Source organism: Vidua macroura, chromosome 4 (assembly GCF_024509145.1).
Source record: "Vidua macroura isolate BioBank_ID:100142 chromosome 4, ASM2450914v1, whole genome shotgun sequence".
Taxonomy (NCBI): Eukaryota; Metazoa; Chordata; class Aves; order Passeriformes; family Viduidae; genus Vidua; species Vidua macroura.
This window is the reverse complement of record NC_071574.1, coordinates 22,918,371-22,933,689: the sequence shown is the minus strand read 5'-3', so window position 1 is coordinate 22,933,689 and position 15,319 is coordinate 22,918,371. Positions and strand designations below refer to the sequence as shown.

Sequence of the window (15,319 nt, the reverse complement as noted above, 5' to 3'; positions counted from 1 at the left end):
AGATTTCATTCTTGTTGGAGCACTCAAAATCTATATAATGTTTGCTTTGATTACTGGACTGGGACAAGTTTTCCCTGTACATTTGAGCTCTAATTGCCCTGCCACTAAGAGGCCAGGTGAAAAAGTCTGAAAACACACAACTAGGCTTCCATTACAGGCAACTGCAACAGATTTCCTCTTACTGTCACACACTGCTCAGAAAATTGAGGGTTTCCTACGAAAGCTTCTTTCTGTTGATTAAAAAAAAAAAAAAAAATATTATCGGGTTACATGTTGGCAGGAGTAAATGCATTCATGCATTCTGGGAAGGTACAGTAGGGGAGCTACTGGGGAGCGTTGCATTTCATACTACAACAGAGTAGTTTGTCAGGATTCAAAATGAAAAAGGAAAAATAACCAAAAACCACAAAACCAAAAAGCCAAACACACAAAGTGAGGCTCTTTGTTTTTGTTGTAGCTGGTTTTCCTCACAAAGTAGACAGAAATAGGAAGGCCAGGAACACTGCCATGTATTCAAACTCCCATAGTTTGCTGAATGTGATCACTTTTAACAAAACAGTTCATGCATGAAACTGCCAATATATTGAACTATACAGAAAATCTGTAACAATTAAAATTATGCCTTTTTTATCTGTATGATAAATGAATGCTACACAGGTCTGTATGTAACTTGATAATATTGTAGAGGACCGAAATATTATGTTAACAGCTAATTTTCTTGGAAATTGAATTTCTTCATAGAACCTGCATCTTCTTAAACATATTTTGCCAGTGTGTTTTATTATTTTTCTTAAATATTTCTTTCTTCATGCTGTCAGTTTCCTCCCCTAATAAGTTGTTTAATAAATACAGTAATTATAATTCTTTCTAATGTTTCTTTCTGCAAAGTGCATCAGGAAAGAAAATCCTTAAAATAACACACATAGTAAGAGCAACTCAGAATATATACCTACAGAGAGAATTTGAAACAAGGATCCTAAAAGTAATTATGTTATTTTCTCATGGTACCTAAGGCAGGGAAAAACCATAAAGGCAGAGGTGGGCAGTGAGGTGGTGTTGAGACATAAGAGGGAGGGTTCTTGTGACACTTGTAAAGAAATTTCGAGGCATTGTACCCTGAAAGGGACAATCAGAAATTAGTACTTGGCAAATAGAAGAGAAACTCACGTCAGCTGGAACCAGATCATCCTGGGGCAGAGACTGACACCCCTCAGTCACATTAATATTCAATTCATAGGTAGATATGTAGTTACAATGCTACAAAAATAAATACCAAGTGGAGAAGGAGAGAAGAATATAACACTGTTGTTCAACAGACTGAAATATTTCAAGTTATTTATGTCCATCATCTCAGCCAAAGGGAGAAACCAAGGAAACCTGGTGTAGAATGCTGCACTATCAGAGACGGGCCTAAAAGAGGTTTGTTCTCAACTAAAATGCTTAGATAATGAGAAGCCGTGGGACTCGGACATCTTCCTAAAACATTCACGGTTCATCGATCTGCTGCAGAGATGGAGGGAGCTGCGAGCCGGGGCTGGAGCCGGTGTCTCGCGTCTCCCTCTGCTGGGAGGCACCGCAATCGCTCGGCCGCGCGTCGCCGTCGGAGCTGCCTTGAAGAAACAACCGGGGCAGCCCTCGCTTCAGGTCCCGACAAATACGGATTGACAGCAGGTCTCACCCTTGGTATTTTTGCATTTTTTGCAGTGATTTTTTTTTTCAGGCAGATAGAGACTGAAATTATTAAGCTTTTTTTTTTTTTTTTTTTTTTTTTTTTGATACTGTATCATGCAATTGGCATAAGGAACACAGTTTGAATACTGAGCTTCAAATGCTCATGAATGAGCTACAGCTCAGGAGCTGCTCAGAGAATACATTCACCAAAAAAATGTGAAGAGAGAATAAATAAATAAGAAAATTGTGATCTGTTTAAAGACAACTCAAATGAAAGAAAAAGCTCTTTGGATGCATTATTTGGCAGTAGCTGGAGGACACACATTTCAAAAATGGGCAAGGAGCCTAAGTCTCATTGCCATACAAAGACTTAAACACCTTTGAAGTTTTTACCTTTATTCCCTAGGCATATAAGTCCCCAGGTCCAGAAGTATCCTCTTGCACAAATGACAACAAGATGTTATGCACAATAGGATGCAACAGGATAATATGCACAGTATCTAGCATATGTATAGGGACAGAATTTGGCCCTCCTTTTAGTATAATTAGTTCAAGAAGGTCCTCTTCAGATATTATGAAAAGCCAAGCTGTTCAAAAGAATGGTGAGCACAACAAAGTTGTTAATTGTCATAAATTTATTAAACAAATGAGAGCTGTGCACCTCAAAATGTATCAGAAGCAGGATATCATATGGTCTTCCAGGTGATTCAGCACAGTTCTCTAGTGATGGTTTGTTATGAGGTGAAACACTGTTTAAATAATTTAAGTGTGCACTATTAACATATATGCTGATCCATGGAATTGCTAGTATAATGCCAAGACTGAAAATTTAGCACACTACCATAGGGCATAAGTAAGGATGAACTTGGGAAAATCTGGTTCCATAAATAAGAAGACAAAGTAGTGATTTTGGAAGATGAAACACAGTAATTTTATTACATTTCAATAGAAATGAAAGAAATTTCCCTTGGACCACAATTCCACTGCAAATAGTCATTCTCAGTGTGAAAAAAAACCACTCAGAAGTTTTTACTGGAAATGAGGCTGTGTTGCTCTTGAAATGTAAGATATCAGAAGGGTAGGTTCATTTGCTGATTCCCAGTATCACACACAGCAACCACAGAAGAGGTAATTGCCTATCTAAACCGTGAGAGCAAACTGCAGTACTTGATAGCTTGGGGCAGGCATGTCAGTGAAGTGAGAGGTTTGTCACACACCTGCTTTTTGGATTGCGTTGCACTGGGCTCTCATAAAATAAGAGCAGCATGGCAGAGCCTGAGGGAATGGCACAGCCAAAAGCAGGTGTGTGTGCCACATGCTCCCCTGAACTGCAAACAGCTCATGCAGGAGCATGCAAAATACAGCCATGCTCAACCATGCCATGCTGCGTTAGGGGTGTGGCAGTAGCTGAGAGCATCTCAGCTATCGTCATCACCTGGTGGGTAGCCTGAATCCACATCCCTTACTGCCATTTGTGTGGAAAATGAGTCCTCGGGTTAGTTGGCCAGAGCTGACAGTACTTGCCTAGGAACACAACACTCAGTGAGTGGACTGGTTAGCGAATTCTTACAGGTAATTATCAAAGCACAGAAGAGGTTATTCGCCTTGTTCAAACCAGCATTTCTGACACAGTACACAGGGGACCCAATAACACAGGGGACCTGAGTATCTCTGCTCCAAAGTCATCAATCAAATTTTGAAACTCTTTGCAGTGAGGACTGGGGCACTTGAACTATTGGAAATGGGTTTGAACCAGGTGGAACCAGTCTGATCTGGTTTGAACCAGCTGGAACTGATTTGGTCGAATTTGAATTAAGTTTGAAATTACTGGAATCAGTTTAATCCTGTTTGAATTGTTTAGAATTTGTTTGAAGTGGTTGCAACTGGTTTGTTCCAGTTTAACCAGCTGGATCCAGTTTGAACTGGTTTATACCACTTGGAACCAGTTTTGACTAGACTGAACATTTGTTGAAATTTCTTAATGGAAAAGGTTGGAAAGGGTTGGAAAGATTGGAATGGACTGCCCAGGGAGATGGTGGAATCATCATCATCCTTGATGGTGCTCAAGAAAATGACTGAACATGGCATTTAGTGCCATGGTCTAGTTGACAAGTTGGTGAAAAGGTTTAGACTCAATGACCTGGGAGGTCTTTTACTACCCAATTGCTTCTGTGATTGCTTTAGTGCAACTCCAGATGCTTGGCCAACAAAATACACTAAAGTCAAATTTACCAGTACACAAGTTACACAACAATTTTTAAATGTTACCCTAGGTTTTGTAATTGTCTATTAGGGGTATCTAATTTAGAGTTGAGATTTCTTGACCTTATCTGAAAAACTAAGGCAATACCTGTTAGTCTGCTAAAGCCACTTTCCAATGCAAACTCCCTGACACTTGATATTTCTGTCCAAGTGTGAAAATTGGAGATTGATACTTGCTTCAGATGAGTTTATGAAGGGTATGGAGTGATTTTTTTAGGGCATTGAAGGTGACAAAGTGTTAGACTTACATTACAGGTAATGTCACAAACTTTTCAGACAGGGTGGAAAATACCTTCCCAGCCAGGTTGTATCAGGGAAACAAAACAACTGCTTTTGGAATAAACCCAGGCAATTTGCACTTTCTAATCCCAAAACTCTGAATTACCTCAATCTTTTATCTCCATGTCAAATCTGAAATTTATTAAGCTGGGATAATAATTCTGTTTATCTCAGAGGGAGAAAAATAAAGAGCCCTTGGACAGACTTGCTCCTGAATAGGGAAAATCCAGTGTGGTGGTATTAGGGATGGGCCAGACATGTGTCATTTTTCAGAGTATATTGGATTTCTGAGAAAGCTCAGTGATGCAGACACATGGAGCATCCTTGGATGCCCTTTCTTACACATAATGGAGCATGGAAAGATTTGAAAGCACGTTTCCCAGATAAGACCCCTATGTAGTTATTGGTTGCTGTTGTTTGAGCCAATTTCTCCAGGCCAAGGTATAGCCACTTGCAGTAAAAAGTGATTCCTCAACACCTCAGGCTGCAGTACCTTTGCCCCTCCATTGTCCACCACACCTTGGGTACTGGGAAAAGACTTATTTTCTTCCCAAGCTGAGGGCTTGTGGTCCCTGTGCCATCACTTCTGTCACAGCTGTAAACCTTGCACCTACTCCAGGGCAGAGAGGCTGACAGGTTGGCAGCCACCAGGGATCCCCAGGCAGGGCTGCAGGGACATCATCTTGAAACTGGGATGGACCTATTTAATGAGGTCACTGAGCTACTAACTAGAAACTAAGCCTGGAACTATAGGTATTACTCCTGGGAGGCCCCAAAACATCAAAAATAAATTAACTCTGATTAATGGAGAAGCAAGCCCTCCCTTTCTTTTCCCTTGTGGCAAGAGATGTGCTCATCAGCTGGTGCTGCAACAAATGCATCTTCTACATGTGATATCCTTCAGGGATGTCCTTCAGGGGTCTCTTTTCCTGCCTCTGAAAAGTTTTCCCTGGAACAGGGGAACCAGTAAGTACCCAAAAAAGGAGAGATGTTCCCATTTCACAGAGTTAGGGTAAAACAGGCAAATAAATATCATACACAGGGACCTGTTCTGTTGACTATCATGCTAGGGAGCATGAAGTCAGGGATTGCTCTGGGGAGCATCTGCAATCAAAAAAACTCCTGCTTAGGACTCACATTCTCCTTTGAACATGGTTAAAAGTTGAAAGTTTCCTTTTTACCACTTACACAGCCTCAGAAACTTAAATCACAGATTTTGGTGGAGCCTTAATATTTCCTAGCCTGTGCTGTATTGTTTGAAGCAGATGGGACTCGCCCCCTTAAAAGATGTAGAACAGAGAGGAGATGGAGAGATGGAGTGCTCCAGCTGGAGAGAATCACTGAGAGTTACTGGGTAAAAACCAGCCTGTTGGGCTTGAAACACAGCCTACTTGGGGCACCTTCCAGGCGTGCCCAGAACAAAAACTGGCCCTTTTCCATGCTCTTAGCCTGTACCAAAAAAAAAAAAACCAAAACCCAAAAAAAAAAAAAAAAACAAAAAAAAAAAACCAAGAAAACAAAACAAAACAAAAACAAAACAAAACAAAACAACAACAACACAAAAAACCAGACAAACAAACTACGAAAACCCAAAACAAAGCAAAAAAACCAAACCAAACCAAAACAACACCCCCAAAAATTAGGACTTTGCTTTCCTGTCATACTGCAGGTTTATGTCAGCTGTTGTCGAGGAGAAAACACTGCTGCCCTGCCACATCCTGAGATAGGAACAGTCTGGGTAATTCCCTGGGAAGGATATTAAAGCCAGGAGGCAGGTGGGACAGAGCCTCCCTGGGGGCAGACAGCTCCAGCGGCCCCAAGAAACCCTCCTGCAGCATTAGGAAGGCGGGTAACTTGTTTTCCTGTGTGGGACAGGGAGGGGAAGGCAAAGCCAGAGTGACTGGGAAGATCCCAGCCACGCCTCCCAGGAGAGGAGTGCTCCTTGCCTCGCACGCTTGGGGGAGCCCGGCTTGGGGGAACTTCTGGGCTGGAGAAAATAAGGCTCTCTGGAGTACCGTGGTGTGGGGAGAATTCCGGGGCTACAGCCCCTGGCATTGACACAGGTGGTGTGTGAGGTGTTGGGTCTGCTCATGACAGCCTGCCTTGGCTCTCTAAAGGGAAGGACAACTTAGAAAAGAAAAGAAAACCCAAAACCAAAAACGCACCAACCAAACCAACCAGAGAAAAAACTCAAACAAACAAACAAACAAAAAAGCCATAGAAAGCAGCAGTAAAACCCGACCAAGCCCTGGTTGAGCAGTGAACCTGAGATGTGGACACTGCTATCCTTCTCAGTAAGATTTGGGGGGCCAGGGGCAGCTTTTGGGGGTGCAAGGCTGGAAAGATAAGGGCTGGAAGGATAAGGGCTGGAAGGGAGTGACCCCAGCCTTAGGAGAGATGCCCTAGAGGGCAGATGGGGAGATGCTCCCCGGGGGTGGTGGGTTCTCCAACAGCTCTCCCGGTGCGATCTCCCCCTGCCCTGCTGCTTGTGGGAGCAGACTAGTACCCCCCCTCCGGCATAGGGCTCCCCGATCCTGCATTTGATGGCTCCCTAAAGATGGTCCTGATCGCCCAGAGTCCTGAAGGTGTGTGCGGGGGTATCAGGCCCACGGGGACAGTCTGGAGATGCGAAAGCCACGGGTGTCGTGGGGTCCGGCCAGCGCAGCCCTGGCTCCGGCTCCTGCTGCCGGCTGCCGTGCCCAGGTGTGCCGGGGCGGGGGTGCGAGCGTGTGCTGGTGCGTGTGCGGGCGCGCACGTGTGCGCACCAACATCTGCGTGCGCCTGTGCCCACGGCTGTGCGCGCAGGGGGCGCGGGCGGAGGAGGCGAAAGGGGGCCGGTTCTGCTGCGGGTGGGTCCCAGCCTCCCCCGCCCCCTTCCCTCTGGGTCTGCTCCTCGCTCCGGCTCGCATTCTATCGCAGGCGGCCGGCGCAGCCCCCTCTCCCCAGCCCCGGCCCCGGCCCCCGCCCACCCCCGGGGTGGAGGCAGCCGCGCCGAGCCGCCCGCGGGAAGAAAGCAGAGCTCAGCCGGCTCCGCGCCCCTCCGCGGGGCCATGCAGCGCCTCTGCCCGCCCGGTCCGAGCGCAGCCCCTCGCCCCGCCGCCCTCCGCGCAGCCTGAGCGCCTGGCGGGGGCTCCGCGCCGCTCCGCGCCCGGAGGTGGGACGGGGCCGGCACAGGCGGCACAGGAAAGCTCCGCAGCTCCGCGAAACTGCCCCGCTGCCCCGGCCATGGGGAAGGGGCTGGAGGGGACAGCAGCCCGCTGCGGGCTGGGACTGGGATACCTGCTGCAGACGGTGGTGCTCCCCGCCCTGGCCGTCCTGGGGGCCAGCCGCCCCGGCTCCGCGGCGCAAGGTAAGGCGATGGATGGATGCATGGATGGATGGATGGAGAGGGGTTGGGGCATCCTCCGCGTGCGGGTTGGAAATGCGAATTTATGCCGTGATTATATTTTTTACTGTGTTTGTGTGTGCAAACAGTGCAATCGCCCGCATGCACGACCCCCGCCGGGGTCTGGAGGGTCCGGTCGTACCTGCCGGGTCGAGTCTATAGGTGCTGAGCCTGGCCGGGACAGGCGTTTGCCTGGACTCCGTCCTCAAATGAGGCACTGGGAGCAGAGGGGAAGTTCGGGCTGAAGGAGCCCCTCTCTCCGGGGCGGGAGAGCCCGCCGGTCTGCCCCGGAGGGCTGGCAAGGTGCATGGAAAAGGCAGGTGCGGGGCTGGTGTCCCTCCTCAGCGGCAAAGCCGTACCTTGGAGCTCTACAATCGACGGTCAGTCTTGAACCCCCCCAATGCCGCCCAGCGCCCTCCTTCTTCCTGCCTAAAACATGATACACCCGAAGGGAGTCACACTCTTTCTGTGTTTATGTTTTGAGATTTTGTTGCCTCTCCCGTGTCGGGGATTCTGGAGTACATATCGATCTGCCTTCCCGGTAGCCCTTGTATAAATTCCCCTTTCTAAGTGGCAATGTATTGCTTCTCAGTGCGTGTTTAGGGGTGTTTGAGAACATCACAAAGAGCCCTGGCTCCGTGTGGCACCCACCCGGCTGACAGCCACAGCAGGAGGCTTTTTCTCCTGTGAGCTAATGCTGGACAAACTTTCTCGGTGCTTCTCTTCTTTCTTTCCAGGAGTTAGACCTACTGTGGAAATGTGTTGCTTTTGTGGAACACAGGAGAGATAAAGAGACCTTGCTGCTGCATGTGGGCAGAGCTGCACAAAGCAAAGATGTGCGGGTTGGTTAACGCAGTTGGAAATCTCAGTTATATGATTAACAAGAGAAAAGGAATTTTAGATGCTTCTTACTTTGTTTATTTTCCACATGTATGTAGCCACGAAGTAATAACATGCACCAGACTTTTGATTTGAAGTTATAATGCAATATTTTTTGAATACTTAATTTTCCCCACATCATGTCTGTGGAGAGGCACTCATGAAAACTGCACAGATCTGATCCTGTGCTCTCACCCAGCCATTACAAAGTGCACTCCTCTGTGGCCTTTTTGACAGGAGAGCAGTGATGGTTGTTCTGATTCCTGGTGCCCCTGGCAGGCTTTCTGTGGGTTCTCCCAGGCACGGAGCTGGAGGTTTGCTGCTGGTGGGCTGGGTGTACTGATCACCATGTCTGTACATGTAACAGTGCTAATCTATTTCCTGCTGCTACTTACTCCATCCCCTCAGAGTCATGTTCCCTTGCTCATTTATTTGACAGGAAGATCAGAAATCTGGCCATGAAAAGGGGGGTGGCAGAGAACGAGAGTACAAAAATCCCTTATGCATCGTGGCATGTTTCATCTGTGTCTTCCATATTGTTTCCTTTCATTGGTTGGTTTCATGTTCACGATAAGACGGTTTGATATTTTGTATTTAGAGGTTTTAGTAGTACCATATGGGTGTGGACCTACATGTCAGGGGGTATCTATCAGTCTGTGTTGATATAGATATATCTTGTCAGAGGGTGTTGGAGAAGAAAGCTCCCCTCAGACAGTTGAACCTGGAGTGGAAAGGATCCTGCTGGCTCTGCTGGCAGGACACAGGAGTTTCACATGACAGATGGCCTGAAGAGGGAAGAGAGGACCCCCTGCTCGGCTGTTCCAGAGCGCTCCTCTCAGTGCCACAGGGCTCATATCTCACGCTCCCGGATGGTTCCTCCTTTCCACACTTAGGCTCTGTGACACAATGCTGTGTGACAGAAATGCCATGAGGGGAGAGGAGCCAGGCCCCCTGTTCCTATGCTGCAAAGGGCAACGCACGTGTGGGACCTGCCACAGAACACAGGTGTGCTCACCTACCCAGAGAGGGATGGAGAGCTCTTCAGCAACACTCCCCAATGTGTGATAAACTTCCACAACAGACTGAAAAATCCAGGGAATCTGTTTGGGTTATAGCTTTTTGTCTTGGACTTTTTGTTTTTTCCATTTATACTTTTATTTTTATTGCTAGGACCAGGCAGAGAATTTGGGTGTATACCTGGTTTTGGCATCTTTCCCAGAGCAAAGGAATTTTCTGATTGGTGTGTGCAGTGGAGATCTTAGTGTGTGTGTACACGGTGCTTCAGTGAGGCAATGAATCAACAGTTTAACTATGCCCTCTTCAGGAAGTTTCCTCATCATATAGCACTGGGCAAAGTTTTCCCTCTATTCTATATATACATTTCAAAAACATACATGTTTCATGTCAATTCCCCAGCTATCTTTAGCTTTTGAAGCGGGCTGAGAAAGCAATGAGCGTTGCTGGGACTTGTGCTTTCATACCTTCCTTTTCCATTGCCTTGTAGAAGATGAATTTATTAACTGAGGGGTTGGTGGACCGACCCCCACTCCCTCACTCCCTGGCACGTTCATTATCACTGCATCTCGGCGTCCTCCTGTGAGCTTCTCAGCAGACCTAAATACACTTTTTGTTTTATGAGTATTTCTTATCTTCTTATCTGAAGTTGTCTGCGTATTTTTCCGCTGTTATCAGGGGAGAACAGGAAATGGCAGCAATGGTAGAGACAGCCCTTAATTCTCGAAGTGGTGTGAATGGGGTCAGAGTGATTATCAAGCCAGAATCAACTGTGACCTGGCATTTACTATACCTCTATGACAAGCTATATCAGAATGAGAATTCAAATGCCCCAAACTGTGCCCCTGCTGGGCATTATAGTGCCATCTCCATAAGAGCAACTTTTCCTTTGGCTCTTCAGTCAGCAGAGACTGGGTTTCAGCTGTTGTGCTCCCCTACAGCCTCCACACTTCCTGCTTCCCAAACTGTTATCCACTTATCCTGTGGCTCCCACCTTTTTGTTGTGTAGCTGGGATGAAAGGGAGGGTCAGGCTATCTATCCGTAGTGACAGGCATGGTTCAGACAGATTTTGGGGTTTATAATGATGGTGTAAAAGATGGTAGAAAAGCTAAATGGACTACATATTAATGAGGTTGTTTCAGTTGTTCCTTTGCAATAAAAGAGTGCATTTTTCATGCTTAACCCCTCAAACTAATTAAATCAAAATGATAATTTAAAAAGAAAACTGTAAAAGAGCCATATGTGCAGATATTTGTCTTGCCCCAGCATGGTCTGTATTAGCAACAGCAGCAGTTTGAAAATGCTTAGTGCAGAAAAAGTGAACTATAACATGTGAATGTACTAACCTTTTGGGGATGCATTTCCTAATGAAATACCTAAACACATCTTGTTGAAAAAAGGTGGGGAAAGGACTTAATTATCTTGATGCATCAGTAGACCTCTTGTACTTGATCATGCGGGTGTAATACTTGTATTAATAAAGCAAGAGCTAAGTAGTATTTTGTTGTGAATAGATAAGGCCCTTTGGAACATTAACCTGTTTTAAAGCGATGCACTGTGGTAGATTTCAATGATGCTGACAAGTTTGAGCTGGATGTGGTAGCCTCTACTTGTTCTGAGTAGCACTGTAGTACTGCAGTACTCTGTTGGAAGCAAAGCAGCCACTGTTTCCTTTGCTGACAGAGATGGAGTTTAAGCAGGATTAAAATTAAGTGGATGAATCTCTCTTCTTCCTCTGGGTCCAGGCTCTAGCAGCTGGTTGCAAGAGTTATGGAAAAAATATATAGATCACATACAGGCTCCTCCTGATGGGTCTTCAGCATTACTGTCAGTGTTGTTTATTTCTCTGTACAGTAAGAATGCCAGAGTGCATCTAAACATTTCCACAGTTGTTGTGCATGTTTGCACTTAATCACTTTACATGGATCATTCACCACACAACTTTAATTTTCTTTGGTAATGGTCTTAAACCCCAGTTATTCACTATATTTTGGGACTAGCTTTGTGTATGACATCCAAATTCAGAAACAGGAAACAGCCTTAACCAAATTAAAAAGATTTTCCTAATTTCATTTTCCAAATACAGTACATCTGAAAACAGGAATACAACTCTGTGCCAAGGCCAGGAAAATCAGTTCCATAGCTGGTCTGTGCAGCAGGAAAGGAGAAAATGTGGGCTATATTTTTTAGACATTTCCAGGTAAATAGCTTTATTTTTGTGCAAGTAGAAGAGAGTTGTTTTGAGGCCTACCCAGTTCAGGTGAATAGGATACGAAGCAAATCAGTTCCTATGGAAAATAAGAGAAGCCCAGGCTGAGAAGGACAACAACTGACTGTTTCTGTACAGTATATGACTAGAATTTTGTGTGTAAGCAGAATACAGAGGAGAGTTATACTTCAAAAAGCAAAGCTACATTTATGTCATGCTATCAGCAAAACAACCTTGTAACCTGTTTTATAGTGTATGGCTGTATTTCTTGATTTCTGGTTCTTTCTGGATTTTATATCACTGGGCTTTCAAGGAATCTATTCTGGATAATTTTTCTACAAAAAGGCAAGAAAACTACTTTTACAGTGCATCAGAAAAATATGTTTGAATTGCTGGTGCAAAAGGGAGTTCCTGGGTAAATTTGCATTGCTTGGACTAGTAAACAGTTTGCTGTGATTTAGTCCAAGAGAATTGGGCTCCATATGAGTCTCAGACTGTTGGTTTGTCATTGACAACATGTTACTGGAGGCTATCTTTGAAACTAAAGTATAATCATGGATGCTCTGCCTATGCAATACATTTCACATAACTGTCTATATGTCCCTTTAGGAAAAAATGTCATTGTCTTTATTCTCTTTAGGGTGGGGAGAGGGCTGTGCTGGTTTGTGAAGTGCACATCTCGTTAGCCACCCAGTGGAGGTATTCAAGTCTAGCAGGCAGCGGTCTTGGCAGCGGTGCCAGTGAAGCAGTAATTACAGAGTCTGTCATTTGCATTAGCCGGCTCTGCTGCGCATTCGGCTCCGAGGTACAAAACAGCTTCTCAAGTACGAGTCAAGAATCAAAGGAAAGGAGTAAGAGACGAGCTGTGGTTTTCCAGTTGGCCATAACCTCCATCAGCACAGTGTCAGGATAATGTTGTGCAGAGGCACAGTTCAGTGCCGGCTGTTTCCAAGGACTGAAGGAACAGTGGTGTTTTAAGTGATTTATTGTGTGTGCTCAGTAGAGTCCAGTCTCAGGAGCAGGCGCCCCTAGATCTTTCCATCATAACATTATCCAAGAGGCAATCTGAAGGAAATGTTATCAAGTCTTCTAGGAGGCAAGCTGTATTCCAAGAAACACTTAATTTGCATCATTTGCAAGCAAGCATTTGAAATTATGCTAAAAAGGGAAATGGTTATAAAGAACTTTACACAGAATAAATAGGAACAACAAAATTCCCCTTGATTTTGAGCATATTTCATTCCCCTGTGTTTAAATTAATGGGGTCATCTGTAGGTACTCCAGCCCCCAGTTCCACTGCTGTGGTGGAGAGATGATTTATTGAGTACTGTTGTTGGGTTTGTGATAGGTTTTGTTAAATATTTTACAGAAGATCCAGTGTGGCTATTGTATTTAGATTTATCTTTCTGGTGTGAGGATGTAGCATAAAACTGTGTGCACACTAGCTGGGGGAGCTAAAGGAAAGCCCCAAACTGTAGCTGTGTTACAGTTGTTTTCCTCAAGGCTGGCTCTGCTTGTACAAACAACATGCACAAGTGAGGTGAAGTGAGTGGGAGCAGTGGGCAGGAGCTGCCAGAGATTTTCCCAGCTCTCAGTAACCTCAGAAATGCTTGTATATTGCTTTCTCCCTAGGTAGTCATCACTAGAACAACTTCCTGTTTGCTTTTATGACTCCATCCCAAATCACATGGACATTAAGCAGGAAATATGGGATTTCCTCCCAAGTCATCAAACGCCAGGATTTGGGGAGTCCCTTTATAGCCTGGCACATTATCTAAAAGTTTGGGCAGGGGAGAAAGAGTTGCAAAAACAGTCTCACTTAGAAGTACCCTTTTTATCAGCATGGAAAATCTAGGGGGAAACAAAGGAGAAAAAAAGATTCCTTTTTGCTTATTTGCTCAGGAGAGGTTGGAAAAAAAAGGAAGAAATCTTAATCAAAACCAGAAAAGACTCAGTTGTTTTAGAGAAAAGGTCAATAAAACCCTGATTATTTACACCACTGTCCAAACTATTCGTATTTATGCTCTCTGAAGATGTTAGGTGTTCAGTGAAAATTAATTTAAGAAGTTGTGAAGTCTTCTGAAAGCAACATTTTTTATTTCCATTTACATTTTTCCATGTATTTCAACCAGCCTAGTGAAAAAATCTCACTGTTAGACTTCATTTACAGTCCTGGTTAGCACTGGTTTAGGCATATATTTACAGTGCTCTCTAGATCTTACTGTTTTGGATGTGGGTTTTTTTGTGGGTTTTTGGTTTGTGCTTTTTTTGGGTTGTGTGTTTTTTTTTTGTTTGTTTTTTTTTTTTGTTTGGTTGGTTGGTTGGTTTTTTTTTTTGTTTTTTTGTTTTTTTTTTTTTTTTTTTGTTGTTTGTTTTTTTTTTTTTTGGTAAATCACACTGATTTTACTGTGATGCAGATTGATATGGAGACCCAGATTCTCAGTGGTGCCAGACATGCCCTTATTTCCACCAGGGAGTGTCAGGCAATGCTGAATTTAAGTACCTTTGCTGCACCCTGAATACGAGCAGTGCTGCTCTAGCTTGCATGGCAGCCCAACAGTCCCATCAAGGCAGGGACACCTCCCCTGTCAGTTTGTGATGCTGCAGTGCCTCAGCACCTCCTGAAATTCTCACTTTCCTTTGTTGTGAGTCCTACACAGGCAGGACAGGAGAGGCACCCAAAAAGCTGTGCATGCTTGTCTCGGTGATACCTCTTGTGGGGAATATCTGCAGTTCTATGTGCTTGTGTTGCTGGACAAAACGGGAAGTTCTTATTTGTAGCATTGCCTTAGTTATTCAATCTCTGTTTTGCTGGATTTGGAAGCTTGCTGTATTTATCTCTGTTTGGTGGAGAGGTCTAGGGGGAATTGCCTAAGTGTGCAGAGCAAATGTGTAAGGGAAACCAAAATATGAGCTCAAGCTTTCTGAGTAGCCAAGACTCTGGTGCTGCAGTCCATTCTTTTTGTTTGAAGAAAAAGGGGATGCTACAGAGGGAATGCTACATTGAGAAGGCTCTCAGGTACCTTCTCAATGTTGAATTTCTTGAGTGTCACTGATGGTTTCTTTATATCTGCTGTAATCTAGAAATATGTATAAAAGGATGGTGTGGGTTAGAAATGGTACTCCTCAGTTTAGTATCTCCCACTGGGCCCCTCGAAACCATGTGATCCTCACTCTTTCCCTCCTCCGTTCCCCCCTCCCCTGAGGTGGGATGGTGAATTGGAGGCACAAATTGTAAAGATCATGGGTTGAGCTAAGAACAATTTGCTGGGAACAGCAGTTAGATAGGAAAATGTACAGCAACAATACTGATGACAGAAGGTGCGAGAAAGAGGCGCATGATTCACATGGAAACTCCCTGACCACAGCAATGTCTCACCCTCCCTCTACCACACCACCCAGACTTGGAAGAGAGCCCTTCACCTCATCCCTGGAAAATGAAATGAGTTGGTACAGTATAATCTCCGGGTCCTAGCCATGCCCCCTCCTGGCTACTGCAAAAATTAACTATGTGCTGGCCAGAACCAGAACAAAGGAACAGGAGAAAGTATATGCTGTTGCCCAGGAACAGGGATGCTTTCTAAAAACTCTGACTCTCTGGTGGCAGGCAGTTTGGAAG

At 44.9% G+C, this 15,319-nt stretch overlaps 1 protein-coding gene across 1 annotated transcript in view; it reads left to right on the top strand.

Moving 5' to 3' along the window:
* The first annotated feature begins 7,437 nt into the window (after positions 1-7,437).
* The window catches only part of UNC5C (unc-5 netrin receptor C), a 253,524-nt gene continuing 245,642 nt past the window's right edge, over positions 7,438-15,319 (top strand). Inside the window, exon 1 of the mRNA XM_053976284.1 lies at positions 7,438-7,561. Within this exon, the coding sequence (XP_053832259.1) occupies positions 7,438-7,561 (124 nt within the window). The remainder of the gene's footprint in view (positions 7,562-15,319) is intronic.